The 25562-nt window shown below is 36.4% G+C and overlaps 2 protein-coding genes across 5 annotated transcripts in view; one reads left to right on the forward strand and one right to left on the reverse strand.

Moving 5' to 3' along the window:
- Positions 1 to 15058, reverse strand: part of zc2hc1a (zinc finger, C2HC-type containing 1A) — a 27462-nt gene extending 12404 nt beyond the window's left edge. Inside the window, exons 1-4 of one of the 2 annotated variants that reach the window (XM_067377491.1) lie at positions 14968 to 15058; positions 14229 to 14299; positions 12046 to 12162; positions 1968 to 2003 (exon numbers count right to left, since the gene is read on the reverse strand). In XM_067377491.1, coding sequence (XP_067233592.1) covers positions 1968 to 2003; positions 12046 to 12162; positions 14229 to 14299; positions 14968 to 14983 — 240 coding nt within the window. In that variant the 5' untranslated portion in view covers positions 14984 to 15058. The remainder of the gene's footprint in view (positions 1 to 1967; positions 2004 to 12045; positions 12163 to 14228; positions 14300 to 14967) is intronic. The other variant, XM_067377492.1, reaches the window with a different exon arrangement.
- On the forward strand, positions 3666 to 25178 carry pkia (cAMP-dependent protein kinase inhibitor alpha). Of its 3 annotated transcripts, XM_067377494.1 has the most exons (4): positions 3666 to 4109; positions 16327 to 16452; positions 23754 to 23931; positions 24278 to 25178. In XM_067377494.1, exons 3-4 carry the CDS (start codon positions 23781 to 23783, stop codon positions 24358 to 24360), a joined length of 234 nt encoding a protein of 77 aa, XP_067233595.1. In that variant the 5' UTR covers positions 3666 to 4109; positions 16327 to 16452; positions 23754 to 23780; the 3' UTR covers positions 24361 to 25178. The 3 variants fall into 3 exon arrangements, with proteins under 3 accessions (XP_067233595.1, XP_067233596.1, XP_067233594.1); XM_067377495.1 differs by lacking the exon at positions 16327 to 16452; XM_067377493.1 differs by lacking the exon at positions 3666 to 4109 and having other exon boundaries at positions 16222 to 16452.
- Positions 25179 to 25562: the final 384 nt, after the last annotated feature.

Below are 25562 nucleotides of genomic sequence, written 5' to 3' on the forward strand. Positions count from 1 at the left end.
GAGGGATGTTACTTCTCATCAACGATTCAATCCTGTTTATTAAATTGCTTCTTATTGATCACTTAACCTCAGGCTTTGAAAGACCAGTTCTCCCAGAGTTCTTTAGGTGGAGATTTGGAGATTTAGAGATTTAGACGTGGGATGTACTTCCTGAAAACAATCACCTCCCTAACCTTCCCAACCGTTGTCTCTTCAGACATGGTGAAAAGTTCAGAGGGTAAGACCAGTGCATCAAGGAGAAAGCTTTTCTCTTTCTCCTTGACGTCTGCCAAGTTCAGCCAAAGATGCCTCTCCGTTGCCACCACTGAAATACCAATGGTAGCGGCTGTTTGTTTGGTGGCCAGCTTAGAGACCGCTACAGGAGACATTCCCTGCTCCTGATCTAAATCGTTAAGCAGATCTTCCTGGTATCCTTACAACATGGCCATCATGTGCAAGGAACCACCAGCTTGACCTGCTTGCGCATAAGCCCTGCTGTTGAAGTGCGAGGTGGTCTGTAATGGTTTAGACAGCAGGATCGGAGCCTTCAAAGAGGATGAATTACCCTGAGAGAGGTAGCTCTCTTTAACAGGAGGCATCTTCACATATCCTCACTTGCGCAATACCTCCACATTCGAATTCTTCAGCCAGCTCGACCTGCGATCCCCATGACTTCAGTCTTTACTGTGCCTCGTCAGTGAGCCCCAAGCTTTGGGGCACAAATGCTGGTCCCACAATGCTTCAGAACAGAGCTTACTCATTGTGAGTTTCTCACAATGGGCGCATTTAGCTCCCTTGAGAACTGAATGCACATGCTCCTCACCCAAACACAATCCACAGGTTGTGTGTCAAAAAACCTGGGACATGGAGGAACACCCTTCCAAAAATGCTTGTTCGAGTGCTCCTCCATAGCGATCACCTTAAACACGCTAACATAAATGGCTCCTAAAGAAAAAAAAAGCTGATGACATACATTGCAGGTGCCCACTTATACTCACGGGCGCTCCGGTGATGACATCATGGACTGTCGTCAACCAATGAAATTGTCATGTGTAAACGTGCTTCAGACACCAGTCACACTGATGGCATTCCCCATAGCATCAATCCAAGACGCAGTGTTGAGTTCCACTTCGAAATGGAACCACTCTTTTAAACAACAATAACTGTGTTTTGTATGTCAGGAAACATAGATTAACATTGTTTAGTGATTCCAGAAAGTAAAGTCAAATCAAAACATCTTGACAAAAATCAAGATTACTCCCTCAGAGGCTAAGGACACAGTTCCTGTTTAAGGATAAGAAGGACTGGCAGAAGTAGTAAAGATTTTCATTATGGCCCATTCCTTTTCTTAACATTCTTTATGAACAAGACTTTATGAATTTAGATTTAAGGTGGGTTTCTTTGGTTAACTTATAACTCTTTTAAGCCCAGAACACACCAAGCTGACGGTCGGACGTCGGGCAGTTTTTATTCGTCGGCCAACTAAGTTTTCTCAGTGAGTTCCGCACCATCGGCTGAAGTTAGTCCTCGTCTGCTTTTTTTCAGCCGATTCATGTCGAATCGGCACTGGAGCTCATCGGTCAGTCAGGCCATCTGATCATTCTGATTGGCTGTTCAGCTACTGCCACCTGCTAGGACATAAAGGCATTTCTTCTTACACAGTTGCAGGACGGACGTGCTACTTGGCCGTCGGGTGACGTGAGCCAACCCCGCAGTCTGCTTTAGTCGCCACTAGTTCGGCTTGGTGTGTTCCGGGCTTTAGAGATCTTACATTCATTTTTTTAAAACAATTACAAAGATTTAAATATTTAAGAATAAGAATGAAGAATATTTAAGCAAGGACTGCCTCCATTGAGAATTTAAAAGGACCATCTTTTTTAATCAGCAAATATTAAACACTGAAGTCTTAATATCAGAAGTGACACGATGAGACACACAATTTAGTTATAAGAGAAAAAAAAATAAACGAAAACAAACATTCAACTTACTTTATCAGACTTAGAGCTGCTGGAAGAACTTTGTAACTGAAACATAATCAAAAGGGGTTTCAGAATATTTCAGGACATTGGAGTAGATATGAGGGTAGCCGTGGAGGAAAAGTTATTGAACAGAGGCTTCTTTTGAGACTGAGGTCTTTTTCACATTTGGTATTCTTGCTTGAGGACAAACCAGAGTTTGACTTTTCTGAACCAAGACATGTTCACGCATCAAAGCTATATTTCTAACAAGTTGGCAGGAGTATTTAGAAAACTAAAAAACAACCATCATGTTTACACTGCCTCAACAAACATGATGCTATCGGTGTAGCCATGCATGATATCGCAATTCCCAGGAAACACACATGCTGGCAAAGATCAGTAATAGGGAATCTTCACGTCAAATCTATAGTAGTAATAATACAATCAATGAACATTTCATGGAGGAGAGAATAATTTGGACAAAATCATCAAATGTAAATGTGAAAAATAAAAAAGTGAAAAAAGAGAAAGAAGTCCATAATTATGTCCTCCAAGATTTATTTATTTATATTATTATTATTATTATTATTGTAGAATTTTAGATTTTTTAGATTGCTGGTTACTTTTGATTTTTGTTTGATTTTTAGGGTGGTTGTGGGGTGGCTCTGTGGTGCACCCTTTTATATGGTTATACTGCCCACAGCTTGTTTATTAAACTATATTATATGTGGCCTGCCACACATAATTTACAAAGCATGCAGTTTTACAATGTCAACACAAGGTGGTAGCACTAGATTTTAAGCCAGGTGTAGCGGTAAATCACGGGTAAGTGAAATTAACCATTATCGGGATGCCACCATGGCATTTTAAAATCTGATTTTTTTTTTCACAAAGAGTTGTAATAACTGTCTAATATGGCAAGCGACAGTCTCTGTCATGGATGAATATAATGAGAAGAGGCATTATGAGACAAAACATGCAAAATCCTATCAGAGGTTCTCCAGCAGTAAACGAGAGGATAAAGTTAGAACCCTTTTTCACAAGATGTAATAGAAGTCTAAGGTGTCACCTGAATGTGTCTGTGAAGTTTCAGCTCAAAATATCCCATAAATTTTGTATTATTATATTTTTTAACTGCCTATTTTGGGGCGATTAAAAATGCATCGATTGTGTGCGTGTCCCCTTTAAATGCTCACGCTCCCCGCCTCCAAGCTCGCAACTCTATAATACATTGCATAAACAAAATTCACACAGTTAATATAACCCTCAAAATGGATTTTTACAAAGTGTTTGTCATGCAGCATATCAGATCATGTAAGTATGGTATTTATTTGGATGTTTACATTTGATTCTGAATGAGTATGATAATAGCCTATGCTCGGGCTAACGGGGCTAAAGCTAACATTACACACTGTTGGAGAGATTTATAAAGAATGTGTTTATGAATTATACAGACTGCAAGTGTTTAAAAATGAAAATAACGATGTCTCTGGTCTCCGTGAATACAGTAAGAAACAATGGTAACTTTAACCACATTTAACAGTACATTTTTCAATTTACAATTCTAGGTCACCTTTAAAGGGTCATGAAACCCCAGAACACATTTTTTGAGCTGTGAACAGATATGTATAGGCTGCACATCATTGAAAACGCTAAAGGTACTCAATTTTATTTATAATTTGAAATTAGTTATTTTTGCATTTTTCAGAGCGATTTCTTTTTTCCGGTTTGAAAAGCAAAGTCGGAGCAATGTCACAAAATCTGACGTCATCATGTACTACCGGCAAGATCAGGAGCGCTGACTGGCTCCAGTATGGGCTGGTCGAACATGCTGACATCAACAGTTTCTGCATTTATTCATAAGAAAAAGCTCATTCAATCCAATCACTGCGCTGTAGTATGCATAAGGTTAGAATTGCGGTACTATGCATGAGGAAGTATCACTTCTCTTGCCTCCGTCTCTTGTGGGTCATATAGTTGTGTTCGCTTCCTCAGTGCAACAACAAAAATGCGTTTCCCTGCGACACGACCAGAGCTGAAGTTTGGGTGCATGTGGATTGTTTTGCTGTAATCTACCAGCACAATTGGAAAATATGTTTGCATGAGATCGCATTACAGCGGAGAATTCAAATGTCACAAACGTGCTGTTCATTCACCTCTGCGTTCGGACAGGTGAGCCATGTGTATGTTTCCCTTAGCACAACTAGCACATGAGTGTTGTTTGTATTTTGTCCCCGATGCTGTCAGAACTGGAGTTTGAATACGAACACATGAAAAATACGATTGTTATGATATGCACGTGGAGCTTTTATTTTCATATTTAACACATTCTCCTGCACCAAACATTAACCAGCACGGTGTATGAACACATATTTCATCATGTCTTCTTCAAATGAAATATATGTGCAAACTGGACACTGATACGTGTATCTGAACGCGATGACACGGTTATTCTGATGAACAAAAGACTTAGAGAATGGACAAAAATTAAAAGGTGCCGTAGAACGTGTTTTCAAAAGATGTAATATAAGTCTAAGGTGTACCCTTAATGTGTCCATGAAGTTTCAGCTCAAAATACCCCATAGATTTTTTTATTCATTTTTTGAACTGCCCTATTTTGGGGCATCATTAAATATGCGCCGATTCGCCTGTTTTTCTGAGGTCTTTTAAACAAATGAGATTTAAATAAGGAGGAGGAAACAATGGTGTTTGAAACTCACTGTATGTCATTTCCATGTACTGAACTCTTGTTATTTAACTATGCCAAGATAAATTCAATTTTTAATTCTAGGGCACCTTTAAACAATGTCTTTATTTTTTCTGTGTTAAACTACATGTTGTTTATTATGAGACTGCAGTGCTCATAAACGTAATGAAAGTATTATTAGCCCTTTTAAATATTCTTTCGCATTTCTCCCTTGTGCTTGAGTGTGTTGTAGATCTGTGTTTGATTGGTTGTTCTCTCCCCTCTTCACTCCCACTTTCCAGAGCTTTACATGCCCATTTTTACAGAGTTTTCCCAGCTCAGAGGTTAAACCAGGCTAAAACAGGGGGGTTTCATGACCCTTTAAACATCTGGAATCTTTTTCCCAGCAGTGCTTATATATCAGACCAAAAGAGTCTAATGAAAACATTAACAAAGCAAGCTATTAGGAAAAGTTTTTGAACAGAGACTTCTTTTAAGACTGAGTTCTTTTTCACATTTGGTATTCTTAGCCCATAAACCTTATGGCTAGACATGGAAATCTTCCTCTGAGAGCAGGTTTATTTAAGAATGTGTAATGAAAATTGTTGAAAACATCTGCCCAGATAAGAAGCAAGAATATGCAAATGTTTGCCTTGCTTGCAAGAAGAATTGAAGAAATATAATTCGAAAACGAAAATAAAATGTGCACGGCCGCACAGGAATTCATAATGATGAGCTTGGTTCTCATTGAGCTGGACAACTTTCTAAATTTAAAAATATCCATATTTAACAAGTTATAAAGTAAAATATCTAGTTTCCACCCAAATGTTTTTTTTTAGTAATTTGAAGGCATAGGACACAGTGTAAGCTTTCTGAACTGCGAGAAGCGCTACACTTTATTTGTAAGATGAATACAGAAGGTGGTCTGGTGGAAGCTAGATATTTTACTTTATAACTTGTTAAATATGGATATTTTTCTTAAACAAACGCATCACTTTGCTTCAGAAGGCCTTTTATTATCCCCCCGGAGCCATGTGGAGTATGTTTATAATGGATGGATGCACTTTCTTGAGCTTCATACTCAATGGTCCCATTCGCTGCCATTATAAAACTTGGATGGATCAGGATATTTATTAATAGAACTCTGATTGTGAGGGCGAGTAAAACTTGGGGGTAATTTACATTTTACTGTGAACTAATCCTTTAACACTCCTTGTGAACTTGGTGTATTTTGATGCGTAACAAGTACTTTTTTCTTCTTAATTTATAAAAAATTAATACATTGAAAGCGTCGCAAGTCATTTTGGATATAAGCATCTGCCCAAAGCATCAATGCATCTAAAGCACATAGTTTTTAATGGCAGATAGCACTAAGTTCAGAATTGAATCGCAATACATTTGGAAAATATCAGAATCAATCCAGAATATTTCTATCTCAAATCGAGAATTGATGTATTGTCCCAGCCCTTATGATTTACCTCTGTGAAATGTCAGCAGCAGGTGATTTACTATTTAGTTTTTACTATTAGCTCAATTTATAGCACTTCCTGTGTTCATTAATACGAAATCTCAACTGACAACTGGTCTTAACCACATATTGAAGGCCAGAAGGCAAGAAAGCAAATATTTCACATTTTTTGAATAAGATAAGATAATGATAAAATGTCTAATTTCAAATTTTCTAGTAACTCACAAACGTATTAACCTTTTTTAGGTCATGACAAGCCAAACAATGTATACATGGAAAAAGCCAAACAATGTCTACATGGACCTTTAACCGTTTTTGGATGTTAGCAGCTCTTTCAGCATGCACCAAGTAATCCCGCAGATATCTTTCCCTAGAACACACAAATAAATGTCCATCTTTAAACAGTTCTTTACATTTTTCATGTTTAAAATATGCACAAAACCCCCCCCCAAAAAACTGTATGATCAATTTTTAGCACAAGGGTATAAAAAAATGGTTGATTTTGGCTTTGGAGAAAGCTAAAGTTTTAGATAATGTTTTGATTAATCGGTTTAACCCTTTGATGCACAAGCTATGAAAACCCCTTCTAATGCGCAACATGGGTCAAAAATGACCCGTATTCATTTCCTATGTAATTTCAATCATGGTTGAGTGTTTCTTTGCTGAATCTTTGAAAGAAATGTATTTTATCATTAATTTATTCCAGGTATTCCTTAAATATCTTGTTTTTGATTGACAAAAATCATTATGTTCATTTTTTCTTTCTTACTTTATAAACAAACACAGTTTTTGTCTGTCTACATCAATTTTACACACATGGGTCAAAAATGACCCGTATTCATTTCCTATGTAATTTCAGTCATGACTGAGTGTTTCTTCGCTGATTCTTTGAAAGAAATTTATTTTATCATTTATTTATTTCAGGTATTACTTAAATATCTTGTTTTTGATTTTCTACAAATAATTATGTTTATTTTTCTTTCTTACTTTATAAACAAACACAGTTTCTACATCAGTTTTACACACATGGGTCAAAAATGACCCGTATTCATTTCCTATGTAATTTCAGTCATGACTAAGTGTTTCTTCGCTGAATCTTTGAAAGAAATGTATTTTGTCATTTATTTATTCCAGGTATTCCTTAAATATCTTGTTTTTGATTTTAACAAATCATTGTTTGTCATCTTTTTTTCATAAACAAACACAGGTTTTGTATTTCTACATCAATTTTACACACATGGGTCAAAAATTACCCATATAGAAACCTTTGCAAATTTCCGCAAGAAGGAACATATTTACTGCAGACAACTGTTCATCCGCCACACATTTCATGTCTCAACATGGCTGCTTTTGTATATTTGATGGATGAAAGATATATTATATTTCATATAATAGGCTGTATATTATATTTCATAATTTGTATTTTTTGTCATAAACCAATGCTACTGGTCACCTTTTACATCTATCAGTGTTCCTGAAAAGTAACAGTTTTGAACAAGGTTTCTGTCCAACAGTGAAAATATATAATAAGTGTATCGATCAACAGTGATTTTGAATTTCTTTATCTAGAGTGTTAATGGCTGGTCCTCAACAGAACTGAGGTGGATGATGACATCACTGTAAAAAAAGCTGAAAGTGTACTTTGCGAACAGTCAAACGCAATTTAAATGTGTATGTGCAGGGTTGCACATACACAGTTACAGAAATCCGGCGGAAATTATAAAAAGTTACAAAAATCTGTATGCTGACCCTCACGTACACATAAAAAGTGAAGTATACGTTGGCCTTTAGAAAGGTAATGAAACACACATTCAAAAAAATTCATTCAAAAAGAAAGGAAAAATTAAAATAAGGATTTGGTTATTGAGTAATACATGGAATAATGAATGATAAAATTAATTTATTGTAATATATGCGATATAGAAAATAACTAATTCGGGTCACTTTTGACTCATGTTGTATTTGTCCAAAACTGTTACATTTCAGGAACGCTGACAGACATAAAGGATGACCAATTGCATTGATTTATGACAAAAAATTAAAAATTATGAAATATATAGCCTAATATATTAAATATAATAAGACTTACATCCATCAAATATACAAAAGTAGCCTTGTTAAGATGTAAAATGTGTGGCAGATGAACAGTTGTCTGCAGTAAATATGTTCCTACTTGCAAAAATTTGCAAATCTTAAAGATTTCTATATGGGACATTTTTGACCCATGTGTGTAAAATTGATGTAGAAACTGTGTTTGTTTATAAAGTAAGAAAGAAAAATAAACATAATTATTTGTAGAAAATCAAAAACAAGATATTTAAGTAATACCTGAAATAAATAAATGATAAAATAAATTTCTTTTAAAGATTCAGCGAAGAAACACTCAGTCATGACTGAAATTACATAGGAAATGAATACGGGTCATTTTTGACCCATGTGTGTAAAATTGATGTAGACAGACAAAAACTGTGTTTGTTTATAAAGTAAGAAAGAAAAAATGAACATAATGATTTTTTACAATCAAAAACAAGATATTTAAGGAATACCTGGAATAAATGAATGATAAAATACATTTCTTTTAAAGATTCAGCAAAGAAACACTCAACCATGATTGAAATTACATAGGAAATGAATACGGGTCATTTTTGACCCATGTTGCGCATTAGAAGGGTAGTGATACAAAAATGATTTTTATTAAAAAAGTAAGAAAGAAAAAATTAAAATGAGGATTTGTGATGATCAAAAACAAGTTAATTGAGGAATACCTGGAATACTGAATGATTAAAATAATTTCTTGCAAAGATATAGAAAATAAAAACTCAGCCGGGTCATTTTTGACCCATGTTGTGCATCAAAGGGTTAAAAGAGAAAAATTGTCAATGTTATGTTTAACCACATATAGACCTATTAGTAAGGATATGAAAAACATTAAAAACATTGGCATATTTTACATACAGATGAGAAATTAAGAACTGATTAAAGATGTGTATGTGTTATTTGTGTATTCTAGGGAAAGAAATCTGCGTGATTACATGGTGCATGTTGATACAGCTGCTTTGAAATAATCCAAAAACAGTGATCCAGTAAGTTTTTTCCATGTAGAAATTGTTTGGCTTGTCATAACCTAAAAATGGTTTTTGGAAAAGAAAAAAAAAAGTAGGTTTTTGAAATAATCAATAATATTTAAAGGTGCCCTAGATTCAAAAATTGAATTTATCTTGGCATAGTTAAATAACAACAGTTCAGTACATGGAAAAGACATACAGTGAGTCTCAAACTCCATTGTTTCCTCCTTCTTATATAAATCTCATTTGTTTAAAAGACCTCTGAAGAACAGGCAAATCTCAACATAACACCGACTGTTACGTAACAGTCGAGGTGTACGCCCCCAAAATTTGCATATGCCAGCCCATGTTCCCAAAATTATGAAAGGGATTACACGTGTGGATGTGCACAGCTGAATCATCAGACTAGGTAAGCAAGCAAGAACAATAGCGAAAAATGGCAGATGGAGCAATAATAACTGACATGATCCATGATATCATGATACTTTTAGTAATATTTGTAAATTGTCTTTCTAAATGTTTCATTAGCATGTTGCTAATGTACTTACTGTACTGTAATGTTTCTTACTGTATTCACGGAGACAAGAGCCGTCACTATTTTCCATTTTTCACTATTTTCTGTATAATTCATAAACACAAATTCATTCTTTATAATTCTCTCCAACAGTGTAGCATTAGCTTTAGCCACGGAACACTATCAAACTCATTCATAACCAAATGTAAACATCCAAATAAGCACTGTACTTACGCGATTAGACATGCTGCATGACGAACACTTTGTAAAGATCCATTTTGAGGGTTATATTAGCTGTGTGAACTTTGTTATGTTGTTTAAGGCAAGCGCGAGCTCTTGGGGCGTGGAGCACCAGATTTAAAGGGCCACACACCCTGAATCGGCTCATTTATAATGATGCCCCAAAATAGGCAGTTAAAAAAATGAATTAAAAAAAAATCTATGGGGTATTTTGAGCTGAAACTTCACAGACACATTCAGGGGACACCTTAGACTTATATTACAAAAAAATTAAAAAAGTTCTAGGGCACCTTTAACAAACAATTTGATTGACAGCAGTGGTCCTAGAGGTAAAGTTGCTGTGTTGTAGTACAATATAATATGAATGTCTATGCGAGAATGTGCGAAAAAAAAAATCATGTAGAAAAACACGAAGTGGCTGATTTCTTTTGAATTTCTAACAGGCCTCTAGGGCTGTTAGTTAAACAGGCTGGTTAAACCAATCATTCCGATTGGTCTCCGTTAACCTTGTCTGACAGCCACTCGAACTTAAATTTAGCCCACTTTTAAATAAACTTTTCCTGATAATTTACTCACCCCCATGTAATCTAAGATGTTCATGTCTTTCTTTCTTCAGTCAAAAAGAAATTAAGGTTTTTGATTAAAACATTCCAGGATTTTTCTCCTTATAATGGACTTCAATGGGCACCAAACGGTTGAAAGTCAAAATTACAGTTTCAGTGCAGCTTCACAGGGCTTTAAACAATACCAGATGAGGAATAAGAGTCTTATCTAGTGAAACGATCGGCCATTTAAAAAAAAAAAAATTAAATGTATATGCTTTATATAAACAAATGTTCGCCTTCTAAGTACTTCTGCCACTTCCTTTTTCCGTATTCTCCAAAAAGTTTACGCTGTATGCCCTACGCCTTCCCTATTTTACTTACAGAACGAACGCAGCACCAGTTAAATTTTTTCCGTAAGTAGAATAGGGAAGGTGTAGGACATACTCCTACGTCCTGAGTCATACATCGCATCAGGGGTTAGTAATTTGCGTAGTATGTGTACGGTCGTCTGGTGGAAGCTAGTTATTTTACTTTATAAAGTTTTAAATATGGATACTTATCTTACAAAAACCCATCGCTTCGCTTCAGAAGGCCTTTATTAACTGAAAGAACATAGTCATATACACCTACGATGGCTTTCTGGGTGAGTAAATCATGGGATAATTTTCATTTTTGGGTGAACTGTCCCTTTAATATTTATCTATTTCAATACTGATTAGGAGACGGCGAGCACAGGAACCGTTGCGTCATGCTGCTTTTATTTATAAATCATTAAAAACACCCCTTCCCATGCAAAAAAAATCAAGTGTCTGTGGATAAGAGTATCACAGATGATGAATAGTAGGAGAATTTTATAACGACAGTCATTTATGACATTTAACAACAACTGCAGCTATTTTCGGGCGCCATACGTCATTACACCATTTCTACATTATTGTACATGCACAGTCCTTTCCAGTGTTTACATGTCCTCTCGATTGGATTAGAAAAAGAAAAAAACACCGCTTTCCCAATCTGACTGAAATTTAGTTCGGATTGAGCTCAATCGGTTTGATTAAAGTGCAATTCAGTCCAATTGAGCCACCAATCAGATTACTAACGGATTATTTGTTTGCATGATTGCCACCTCAATTCATTATGCCAGACCACCCAAAAGTTTCAAGACACTCACTGGATGTTAGTGTGTTGGAGCAGTGTAAACTAGCCTTACAAAATGCCTTTATTATTATTTCTATATAGTATTAACTATTACCAGAAACAGTTTCCAGTGTTCCTAGGAAATAAGGCTTGAAATCCAGTAAAATGTAAGGATTTTTTGCCTTTATTCTCATGTTGTTCTATTGCTACTAAGATGATAGTGGTGAATGACAATTTTGCCACTGCAGACGGATTTCATGGTGACAGCAACTACACTGTTGCCACACTGCACTGTTGTATTTAATAACTCACAGTTCACATCTCATGAAGGGAACCCCAAAATCCCTTTATATGTGGACATGTATAGTACTGGATATGGCAAACTAGATCCAGGTCAAAACAAGTTAAAAAGTGAAACTGTTATATTCAGGTGTGATGTGGTTGTTTCCTCACCTTTGGTTTTATGGGTTTGACTGTAGAAATGTCGGTCCCCTCTGCCCTTTGCCTGCTGGAGTCAAACACCTTCCTTCTCTTTGCCACTGTCTTCTGGCAGATCGGCACATGTTTTTTCTACAACAGGTAATAAGATGGGTGGGTATCAAATAACTGTGACAGCACTGTGTTGACAGGGTAATAATACCAGGTTTTGTGTTTACATTGTGACCAATGAAAAATACATGCCTTGTTGCCAATTTTGATATAGCAACTGCACAACAATATAATTGGTTAGTACATTGCTAGGCAACATGTAATGTAAACAACCGTTCAAAAGTTTGGGGTCAGTATGATCAAAGAATATACACTAAGCTCTTTGCTCTTCTAAGCTCTTAAATATGATTTAAAAAAAAAAAAAGAATTTAAAGAAATTGTTACTTTTATTTATCAATAATGTGTTAAATTAATAAGACCTTTATAATGTTACAAAAGATTCATATTACAAATAAATGCTGTTCATTTGAACTTTCTATTCATCAAAGAATCCTGAAAAAATATATTATTGATTCTACAAAATATTAACAGCACAACTGTTTTCTGCACAGATAATGTTTAAAATTATCACTAACATTATCAAAAAAAAAAAAAAATATATCAAAAGATCATGTGACACTGAAGACTGGAGTAATGGCTGCTGAAAATTCTGCTTTTCTGTCAGAGGAATAAATACAATTTTTAAACATACTAAAACAGAAAATAATTGTATTAAATTGTAGTACTATTTCACAATATTACTGTTTTACTGTATTTTTGAGGGGAAAAAAGCAGCCTTGGTGAGCATAAAAGACTTTCTTAGAAAACATTTTAAATCTTACAGACCCCAAAACTCCTGGGGCCGTATTCACAAAACATCTTAAGGCTAAAAGTAGCTCCTAAATTGCCGATTTAGGAGAAACTCTTAAAAATAATGGGCGTGTCAGTCCTAATTTTAGGAGTCCTAAATTTTTGCTCTAAGAGCATTTCGCAAAGCATTTTAGTGCTAAAACTAGCTCCTAAATCTGTGAAACATTAGGAGTAGTCAAGAGGACACCTAAATCACTAAGACAAAATCACAAACAGTCCTAATCCACCCAAAGACACTGTACACCATTGAGGCAATAGCAATGGAATGTTAGGTGTTGAACTTTTTCTTCATAAATGCAATACATTTTGATTTATAGATATGAAGAAGATTAAAAATAAATCTTTAGCAAATAAATAAATATTGTCCGATTACCTGTGGCAGTGGTGTTCATGAGTTCACACTAACAAATGATTAAATAGAGTAAAAAAATATATATAATAAGCGTATTTGGTGTGCTGTCCAAGGGCATCAAGGGCCCCAAGCTTGGAATTTAGTCCAAACCCAAATTCTCCCCATATCCCCAGCCGAGAGTGAGGAGCGGGGTGGCGGAGGGATGGAGAAAACTATCAAAGTAACTATAGACGAGTCAGCTCTCGTCTGTTCCTCTTCTTGTGGTGATTAGATAGACCATTTGAATGTGCTCCTCCCAAACTTTGTTTATAAAACATAATTTGTCGCTTGAATTCTGCATTCTCTTGAGATGCAGACATCCAAGACTGTATAACTGTATACAGTTTAATTCTAGTTTAATTAATTTAATTAGTGACAATTAGCCTACATTTTTAAAACTTTATTTGAATATGGCAACATTTGTATTTTAAAACCTTTATTTTAATATGGAAACATGACACCTCATTCTACAATATTTCTATGATTAAATCGCTGACTCCTCCCCCATCAGCCAATCACTGTGTGTATACTCCATAGCAACGAGGTCAACCCCGCCCTTACTCTTAGCTTAAGACTTCAGTCTATTCCTTAGTAAAAGTTTGTCTCAGCAGCTTTGTGAATAGGTTTTAAGGGAAAACTCTTAGCTAAAAGTTTTACTGCTATTTAGGAGAACTCTTAGTGGTAAGATAAAATGTTTTGTGAATACGGCCCCTGAACGTTAGTGTACATACTGTAACATACTTTAACTTGCTAGGTGATGTGTAATAATGCAAATATAGTAACATATAGCAGAATAATAGTTTTATATTATTATACATAATGTCTTGCTGGGATTTTTATTTTTATGTTTGGCAAGATATAAATTAACCATCAGCTGTCAGTTCATCATTCATGAAGAAATACTTACAAGCACCCTTGAAAAAAAACGTCTTCCACATATTTTGCAGGGCACCAGGTCTTCAGAAACGGGAGGAGATTCTGATTTTTTTTAAAAAAAAAAAAATCAAAACCAAAAAATACAAATAGTAACAAAGATAATCAAAATAAACACAAAAATAATAAAGATCAAAAAGTAGTTCAGTTTGGGTGTGTCTATGCAGCCAGTTCACTCAGATACAGTGGCTTTAGATTAGCTAAACAAATGAGAACAGATCAAGCAGCAGTATGTGAAAATGGGTCACTCCTGTCACTCCATGCAAAACAACTGAAGGGCTGAAAGAGGAAACTGAATGATGTCAATTTGAAGGGCAGGAAAAATCTTTCCTGAGCGTTTGACCTTTGTTTTTTGATGTTTAATGCAGCCTACTTCAAATGATATACATATAACAGTTAGCTGTTTGTTGTGCTTTTGTTGTGACATTTGATCATGTGAAGTAGGCTGCATTAAAACAAATTTAATGGCATTTCAATAAGCTGTTCCGGTATAGATCTGTTTAAACATATATAAACCCCCTAAAATAACAGTTAAACGTCTGTATTTTCCTACAAAACGTAATTTTCTCCCATGGTGATAACCTCAAACAGCATCGAACTGAATAAACCAAAGATGCTCTCCATTATACAAACACACGGATTGAGTGTTAGGGGTTAGATGCACAATATTCAAAATATTTACATATGCATCTTATGCTTATTTAAAGCCTTACCTTCTATTTCCTCCATCTTTCTTGCCTGGTAAGACACTAAGGACGATGCTGTAGCAACTAGGCTCCTCTAGGTAGCCGCTCCACATGCTAGTATCCTTATTTTTGATTGGTCTTTTCCCGTTTCCCAGCAGAAATAAACGCTGTGTAGTACCTGCATCTAGCCGCTAGGTGGGACGTGGGAGGCGACCATGGAGGCGACCAGACTGTGCATTACAATCTACAGCAGTGGTCACCAACCTTTTTAAGCCCAAGATCCCTGACCTCGACCTTTTTGAAAGACAAGATCTACTTCATAGAAAAAGACAGCCCAGATTGTATTTAGTATTTTTTTCGTGGTTAATGTAGATTCTGATTTATTTAGCGTTTTTATTTTTTGTTTTTTTACAAGCAAATTGGCCGATTCTGATACTGGTTGCAGATATTTATTATTAATATTATTATAATAAACAAAAATTGTCTCCTCTTCGCGTCCGTCTTCAGCGTCTCTGGCCTCTTGTTAACGGCCGTTTACAGACTCAGACGTAATGTGGGCTATTTACCTTTATCTGTCTACCTTTATTTATCTTTTTCTTATTTATAGTTACTGGCAAATTGCAAATTTCCAGACCAAACATAGTCTAGGCTACTATTTACAAAAAGCGAAACACTCAAAAAGAGTCTATTGCAGATGCCATATTGCACCATATTCTTCTTTTTCTAACTCTGTAAGTATCTTATTCACATGCTATTGGGAAGCAACAATCAACATGTGTTTTGGACGAAATCTCGATTAATAGAGCCCTTGTTTAAACACTGAACTACTGAGAGTCAGAATCCCAGCACATCTGCCATGTTTGGTGGGGAATGCACGTCAAACAACAGCTGCACTGTCTCTAGACTATATTCAGTGTCATATGTTTTATTTGAAATGGCACAATTTCAACATGCCTCACTGAGTATCAAATATTATTTTCCCTCTAAAATGTACTTTTTAAAACGTGTCAGGATCAGTGAATAGTTTAAATCAATCTCAGTTTCAACAAGGAGAGAAAGTCGGCGGTTTAAAAAGAAAAAAATGATGTAAAAATAACCTATAGGCTACCCATAAACATATGAACCGTCTTTTGAAAGAATCGGAGTGAAAGAATGACTAAAAACCATAGCTAAAAACACGATTCACTGTCGCCATCTACTGGCGTACGGCGAACCCCAAACAAAGAGTCACGCGAATCAGTGAACAGGTTCAAAAGAGTCGAATCACTGAGATGATTCAAACGTCCCTCCACTACTGAACATAAGCAGATATAATGGTTTTGGATAATCCTCGCATATCATCAGCACTCAGCAACGCGCATACGTCATCCCTTTCTTCTCTTGCAGACTCATGAACTGAGGCAGCAGCAGCAGCAGCACCGCTGACAGCATCGTCGCATCCTACTGAAGTATTAACCGGAGCGACAAAACTACATAGCCTTGACAATTAGAAAAACATCCAGCCTAAAACAGGTACGATTTGTGGATTCGCTCGGCCTTATAGATAAGCCTTCTGAGTCGTATTATATGACAGATTTAGTCGCTCGCGACCCTGTTTCATTAGCGTCTGTGCTGTAGCATGTCAGATTTATATAACCGGTGCATTCATATAAACTCAAACGCCGTATGTTGTGCTGTGAATGAAAGAATTGCTCCATTGGGATTTGCACTTGTAGCTGTCATATTTGGATATGACACGCTGATATGTTTTGATATGATGTTATTACTGAGTGCACGTGACATGTCAAGGACGAGACGAGTTAGCCAACAAACGTTTATATTTCTGTATTTTTTTAATTTTACAGAATATAAACTAGTGCATTTTACGCTCTAATAATCTATCAGTTTGTCGATTGTGTGTTCTTTTAAACAAAGGGGCAGGACTAGAATAGCCTATCACAACATTACATTTAGCCAGATATGTGTTTTAGTTTCAGTTTGGATTCAATTAATAAGGTGATTTATATTCTGAGTTTGAGGCATTGATGGGGTTAGTTATGAATGAAGCAATTTTTTAAGATTATTTCATCATTATTATGATGCACATTGTAACTATCACACATTGTGATTTATAATATTCTCCATCATATATGTGGTTGGTTCATTTGCAGAGTGCTTGTCGGAGGTCAAAATTGGATTGATTTGTGGAGGCCTTAGTGGCACTGATTCCTGAGACATGGGACTAAACAGGTCACACAACTTCACATCTGCCTTTAGTTTGGAAAACTGCAAAAATAAAAATAAAAAATGTGAATGACTATTTCATTTGACTCCGATATTAGTATTAAATTGTGGCACTGCATTATCACTCACTCCGCCTTTAGATGTACCACCTGTTCTCAGACAATACCTCAATATTTCAATTAAAATGAGTTGCACTTAAAACTGAAATGAACTGAAATATAAAAAAGTATATTTTTTCAATCAGATATTTTTGAAAACAATTATAAAATGATGTAAAATCAAACTTTGTGTTCATCCTGAATAATTCTATTATATGGAACACTAATATATTTAATATATCAAATTAATTACTTATATATAAACACACCTAAACTTTTATTTTCTAAGTTTTGCAACCTGTTCTGTCCCAGGATTCAGGCATCAGTGGTGTGCACGTTATGCAAAAAAGAGGCACACCCATCTCTGCTCCCTGTCTACTGCAGCTCTGTCTTGTTTTTATGTAAAATTTGTAGAGCTGCTGGACCTCTGCTGCTGAATTCTGCAGTATGTCTGTTTGTTTGGGCTGTTTTGTCCAAATTGTCGCACAAGCTGTTTCAGAGGGTGCGTTGGTGGATTCCACAGAGGTCTACCTAGGCATAGGCAGGGTAAGTGTGTGTGTGACAACTATTCTGCATGGTTGTCACTGTTGCCTTGACTCAAGTCCATATTGATTTTGGACTTGGACCTGAACTCCTATGCCAAGTGAGCTTAAAATGACATATTTCCAATTTATATATAGAAATAAGACAATTCATTTGATGTTTAGAGACAGAAACATTTTAATAGAATGTGATATTATGGTTTATTAAAAGATTAGTTCACTTTAAAATGAAAATTACCCCAAGCTTTACTCACTCTCAAGCCATCATATTTGTATATGACTTTATTCTTTCTGATGAACAGAATTGGAGTTATATTAATAAATATCCTGACGCATCCGAGCTTTATAATGGCAGTGAACAGGACCAACGAGTATGAAGCTCAAGAAAGAGCATCCATCTATTATAAAAGTACTCCATACAGCTATGGGGGGTTAATAAAGGCCCTCTGAAGAAAAATATCAATATTTAACCAGTTATAGAGTAAAATATCTAGCTTCCACCAGACCGCCTTCCATATTCAACTTTGCGTCTGTTAAAGGAACTCTCCACTTTTTTTGAAAATAGGCTAATTTTCCAACTCCCCTAGAGTTAAACAGTTGAGTTTTACCGTTTTCAAATCCATTTAGCCGATCTCCGGGTCTGGCGCAATGATATTACGCAGCGTGTCTCACAAATGTCCATGGTTGCAAGGCACGCTCCCTGTGCAAGCAGGGGGTCACAGGCGGTGCGTAATATCATTGCGCCTGCTGCACCCATAGTACGGCAGCAAAGTTCCTTGATTATTACGCCAGAATGAGAGTATAATTCCTTATCGGCCTAGAAAATCTCAACTTTTCATTTTCCGTCGATCTTAGTACACAATAGCCGCGTTTCCACTGCCGGGCCAAAGGCGGGCGTGCTAGTGCGTGCCAGGGCCGGTCGCGTTTCCACTGTCACTTCCGGGGCTTGATCGTGCCTCTTCGGTGCTTCCTCTGTGCCAAAGGCATGGGTTTTTCAGCCCGCTGAAAACCTTGGTCCAAAGCGGGCCAGCTGGGGCTTGAGGTGCGGTCGAGGTGAAAGGCGGAGCTAATCGTAGTCAGGTGATGGTCTACACATTGAAATGGGTTGGGTTGTGTGACGTTTGATCAAGGGAGGTGTGTTTAAGGGCGGTTTTTAGATCAGCGCTGCGGAGCTAGCGGACCGACAGTGGAAACGCAACTTGATTTTGGCCTCGGTGCATAAGGTCTGTGGCCATAGGCCCAGCCAGGCACGCTGTTAGCCCTGGCTCGCACTGGCCCGACAGTGGAAAAGTGGCCAATGTAACTACAGAAGACTCAAGTTTTAAATAGGAAAAATATTGAAACTCATTGGTCATTTTTGAGCGCGATGCTAACGGTCTAATCAGATTCAATGAACTATGCTAAGCTATGCTAAAAGTGGTACTGCCAGACCCGGAGATCGGCTGAATGGATTCGAAAACGGTAAAACTCAACTGTTTAACTCTAGGGGAGTTGGAAAATTAGCCTATTTTCAAAAAAAGTGGAGTGTTCCTTTAAGCTCTTCCCGTAAGTTGAATACGGAAGGCGTAGGACGAAGCATAAGCATTTTGAACTGCGAGAGGCGTTACACTTTCTTCCTAAGTTGAATACGGAAGACCGTCTGGTTGAAGCCACATATTTTACTTCATAACTTGTTAAATATGGATATTTTTCTTACACAAATGCATTTTCATTTTAAAGTGAAGTAATCCTTTAAGGACAGTGGTGATAAAAAGTATGTGCACCCTTAAAGTGCCCCTATTATTCTATTTTGAAGGTTCCTAATTTTGTTTTGGAGGTCTCCAACAATAGGTTTACAAGCATCCAAAGTTAACAAACAAACTAACAAAAGCACTTAAATTTTCTCATAATATACATTGCAGCATTACCTCTTGTCCCACAGTGTCTGAAATGGTTCAATTAAAGGATTGAGTCACTCTAAATCTCTCCTTTCAGAGAGTCTTCTCTGCTCTTATTGGTCAGATTGCCCAGTCTGTTGTGATTGGTCTAGCGCTTACAGTGCGTGTCAGAAATGAAACACCCATTACCATATCTGAATTTCAGCTCTGGAAACTTCTTCAGCACTTGTACACCGTAATACAGATAGAAACAATGGCGTCGGTTTTACCATTTCACTTACCAATTCAGTCCTCAACCTCTGGAAGTGCATGCGTCTTCTCAACATGTCAGAAACACACACCAAACTCTTCCAGGCCTCAGCTACAACGACAGTGTTTGAGGTCGGGTCAGTGTAGACATTGTTTGTACATAGACAATGAACACGCTAGCATTATTTAAATTTATTACTAACCTATGTAGGTTTGTGCAGGAAGTAAGACTGGATTCAATGACGCCTCGTTTCAGGCAGTTCAGAATCGGTTCTTTCTTTTGGGAGACAATGGAAAAAAAAAAGCATAATAGGGGCACCATTTTCTGTATTTCTTCATACATTTAAAATAATACACATTTTTTTATTATTCTCACCAAAATCATGAGAATCGAAAAGTAGATATTTTTTGTTGAGAAATGGAATATGTGAATGACTTTGCTGTTTTTCTTCTTTTTTAAAATACTGTGAAACAGCCCTGTAATGATGACCTCTTTATGGGTGTTTCACCACACAGTGGCACCATTTTGAAGGCAACAGCTGAGAATGACTATGCTGAGATGATGGCATTGGCTAAATATAACTCTGAGCTCAGGGAAGACCATCCTTGCAGTGATATTTTAGTTAAACAAAATTCTAGATAATCTTGCAGATTTGTGCCACATCTGTTTTGACGTGTTTGACTCAGGAATCAGAGCATCAAAACATTTTATGTGACTTTTTTCACACAACATACAGAGGAATCTCAGATAAGGAAGAAATCCAGAGGGACAATTTAGAAATGCATGAGATCACAAATGTGAGACAGCCCCTTATCCAAGCTTATCATCTTATCTAGGCCAGATTATGGCGTCTTATATAGTCTTTACATTGTTACTTGTTTGGGATTCCTAATGGTTAGAACGAGTCTTTGTTCAAACACTGATCAGTAATTGAATCAGTTGAAATACTTGAAATTTATGAATCTAAGGAGTCATATTTCCATTCAAAGATTTCTATTCTAAGAAATATTATGTTCACCAAGGCTGTATTTATTTGATATATTGAAATATTGTGAAATATTATTACAATTTAAAATATATTTTTCTTTCATAATATACTTTAAAAATGTAATTCATTCCTGTAATGGAAAAGCTGAATTTTCAGCAGCCATTGTTACTTCAGTTTACAGTTTAACATGATCCTTCAGAAATCATTTCAATATGCTGATTTGGTGGTCGGGAAACAGTTGTGCTGCTTAAAATTTTTTGTGGAAACCATGATACATTTTTTCAGGATTCATTGATGAATAGAAAGTTCAAAAGAACCGCATTTATAAGAACATTTTGAAACATTTTAACTGTCTTTACTGTCACTTTTAATCAATTTAATGCTGAATAATAGATTTTTTTTTTAATTATTAACTTTTCAATGATAGTGTACATTGTAGCTGCATTATTTCTAGATTGTTGATTGTTAAAAAAATAATGGAGTACAAAGATTTAGCAAAAGAAATTTCAAAAACATTTTAAACATTTGAAAATAAACATTTATGAAAACAAGTAAAATATTTAAAATTATATATAAATTATTAAACATTTACTTATACATTCATTTATGCTGTATTGCCTCAGCTCATGAGCTTGTGAACCAATCATCTCTTCCTACTAGTTAATTTATAGCATCAAATACATGAATGAACATGAGAAGGAATGTTGTTTAAAACGCAAAAATATGTAAATACACACCATTTTTCAAGTTCAATTCCACCAAGGTTAATCTTCTAATTCCTGACTGCTTTGTCGGACAAAATGGCGGATTCTGCATTATGATTGGTTAGATTGCTTGTCAATCAAACTCCTGGCAAACTTAAAGTGTTAGTTCACCCAAAAATTACAATTCTGTCATTAATTACTCACCTACTATGTCGTTCCAAACCCGTAAGACCTTCATTCATCTTCGGGGCACAAATTAAGATAATTTGAGTTGTTGTTCTGATGTACAAACCCGATTCCAAAAAAGTTGGGACACTGTACAAATTGTGAATAAAAAAGGAATGCAATAATTTCCAAATCTCATAAACTTATATTTTATTCACAATAGAATATAGATAACATATGAGATGTTGAAAGTGAGACATTTTGAAATGTCCTGCCAAATATTGGCTCATTTTGGATTTCATGAGACCTACACATTCCAAAAAAGTTGGGACAGGTAGCAATAAGAGGCCGGAAAAGTTAAATGTACATATAAGGAACAGCTGGAGGACCAATTTGCAACTTATTAGGTCAATTGGCAACATGATTGGGTATAAAAAGAGCCTCTCAGAGTGGCAATGTCTCTCAGATGTCAAGATGGGCAGAGGATCACCAATTCCCCCAATGCTGCGGCGAAAAATAGTGGAGCAATATCAGAAAGGAGTTTCTCAGAGAAAAATTGCAAAGAGTTTGAAGTTATCATCATCTGCAGTGCATAATATCATCCAAATATTCATAGAATCTGGTACAATCTCTGTGCGTAAGGGTCAAGGCCGGAAAACCATACTGATGCTCATGATCTTCGGGCCCTTAGACGGCACTGCATCACATACAGGAATGCTACTGTAATGGAAATCACAACATGGGCTCAGGAATACTTCCAGAAAACATTGTCGGTGAACCGTTGCCGGCTGAAACTCTATAGGTCAAAAAAGAAGCCATATCTAAACATGATCCAGAAGCACAGGTGTTTTCTTTGGGCCAAGGCTCATTTAAAATGGACTGTGGCAAAGTGGAAAACTGTTCTGTGGTCAGACGAATCAAAATTTGAAGTTCTTTTTTGGAAAACTGGGATGCCATGTCACCCGGACTAAAGAGGACAAGAACAACCCAAGTTGTTATCAGCGCTCAGTTCAGAAGTCTGCATCTCTGATGGTATGGGGTTGCATGAGTGCATGTGGCATGGGCAGCTTACACATCTGGAAAGGCACCATCAATGCTGAAAGGTATATCCAAGTTCTAGAACAACATATGCTCCCATCCAGATGTCGTCTCTTTCAGGGAAGACCTTGCATTTTCCAGCATGACAATGCCAGACCATATACTGCATCAATTACAACATCATGGCTGTGTAGAAGAAGGATCTGGGTACTGAAATGGCCAGCCTGCAGTCCAGATCTTTCTCCCATAGAAAACATTTGGCGCATCATAAAGAGGAAGATGCAACAAAGAAGACCTAAGACAGTTGAGCAACTAGAGGGGATGCCACACAGTGGTAAACATGGCCTTGTCCCAACTTTTTTGAGATGTGTTGATGCCATGAAATTTAAAATCTTATCCCTTATACCTTAAAATGATACATTTTCTCAGTTTAAACATTTGATATGTCATCAATGTTGTATTCTGAATAAAATATTGAAATTTGAAACTTCTACATCATTGCATTCTGTTTTTATTTACAATTTGTACAGTGTCCCAACTTTTTTGGAATCGGGTTTGTAGAACCTGAAAGCACTGAACGTAAACAATGTAGGAAAATGACACAGAAGAGAAGATTTTGTTGAATAAAGTTATTTTTGTTTTGTTTTTTCAAAACAAAAAGTATTCTCGTCGCTTCATAAAATTTAGGTTGAACCACTGCAGTCATGTAGACTTTTGATGTCTAGTGATAGTTAAATTCCTGGCAATCCTATCAAAAATATCTTAATTTGTGTTCTGAAGATGAATGAAGGTCTTACAGGTGTGAAACGACATGAGGGTGAGTAATTAATGACAGAATTTACATTTTTGGGTGAACTAACCCTTTAATGACTTGCATGTCACAGCAGATCTGTGTTTAAGCAAATAAAACCATCTCTCTCTGTCACAGGCACTGCTATGTTGAAACGCATTAGATATGACTGATGTCGAGGTGACATATGAAGACTTCATCGCCTCTGGAAGGTCCGGCAGACGCAATGCTGTACACGACATACTGGGAACCTCCAGCGAGCTGGACGCTAGCGGGCTTTCCCAAACTCTCTCTGAGCTCAATATCAGCAAAGCAGGCGAGTGAAGTTCCCTGAACTTATCTGTGCTTTAACATGGAGTGCCATCAAAACACTGCAGTAATGTAATATGGCACTGAGAGGCAGGCTGGTCATGAATAATGTATCAGACAAACCTGCTTTGGGCAAACTAGAGAGTTTAGAGGGCCTGTTAGTGGCTTCCCACACCAGTTTTTAGCTCAAGACAAACACGAATGTGCTTTATCAAATATAGGCCTGTTAGCTGAGGGCATCCCTATGAAACATTTTGCTGTAGGGTGTTGGACAACAGCTCCCTAGTTTTCATTAAAACCATCTGTCTTTTTTTCTTGTTTTTGCTTTCACTAACAAAACTCCTCTCTCTCAGATACAGGGAATGATGGAGAGAAAAGCCAGAGCATGGCAAACTCCGACCCGAAGCAGGAAGAGGGCAAAGGGGAAGAAACATAACAGACTTCAGTGAGAAAATCAGGAAATACCCCCTCTAGTGGCTGATTTTATAAGCATGGAGGGGTTGACACTGAAAATAGCGCAGCATCCCTCTCTCTGAAGGATCCTGATGGAGGAGACTTTGCTTTGAGGAAGCTACTGTGAAAGGCTGGGCCTTAAGAATCATAGCGCTGCTGTTTTACTACAGTGATTGCTACTTTAGCTGATGTAGGTATGATTTGTACTTAGAAGTTCACTCTAGTTGGTAGGTACCTAGAGCGACTGGTGGGATTTGAGTCTGAAGTAATCACATTACAATGATGAATACACACTTGGTAGTGGATCTTATTTTGAACACCCACTGAACTTGTGATTTTGGATTCACTAATTAACTGCCAGAATAGTGCAGCTAATACGCACTTAGAATTCAGTCATTTTATAGGTGTAGTGTTGTAATATCAGATTTTGATATTAAATTTGTGCTTTATGTCTTTGATATCTTCAGTTTATGTTTTCGCCGGGTACACGTTGGTATATTCACATAATATAAGTGCGGCACTCTGGTTAAACACTCACTGAATTCTGATAAACTGTCTATGATGGTCTTGCATGACATTTCTCCTGCCAGAATATGTGTGTATAACTGTTCACATCCCACAGATTTGTGATCTGAACATACGCAGTGTGTTGTGATGCTACTTTTTTGTGTTTTATGATGAAAATTCTTATTGTATTATGAAATCTGGCTTGATTTGAAGTCTGACTGACACTGCCTATTAACCCCTTTGAAAATGTGTTCAATAGAGCTTGCCTTACCAAACTTCTGCCCATATTTTGTCTTCCAGTCATTAGCTCTATGTCCTCAATTTTGCATATATTTGATATTTTCATCTGTGGGTACATAAAAATTTGAATAAATTCAAGAAATATTTGGGAATTGTTTTTTTCTTCATATATTTGTAATGCATTGTATATGTACTCATTTATTTTAATATATCAATGATTATTATATTATATTATATTTATTATATTAGTCAACCATTTGTGTTCAGTACTAAATTAGATACTGATTAATACAGTGATACTGATATTCCACTGGATGGCACTGTTCACTCACAAATCTCTTTTATTCCAAATGCAGTTCCACCCCACCTAATGAGTGATTGAAGTCAGTGAACATCCATTTTTGAGTTTTATATTCATTTCTTTTCATATGTCAGTTA

This window comes from Chanodichthys erythropterus, chromosome 23 (assembly GCF_024489055.1).
Source record: "Chanodichthys erythropterus isolate Z2021 chromosome 23, ASM2448905v1, whole genome shotgun sequence".
Lineage (NCBI taxonomy): Eukaryota > Metazoa > Chordata > Actinopteri > Cypriniformes > Xenocyprididae > Chanodichthys > Chanodichthys erythropterus.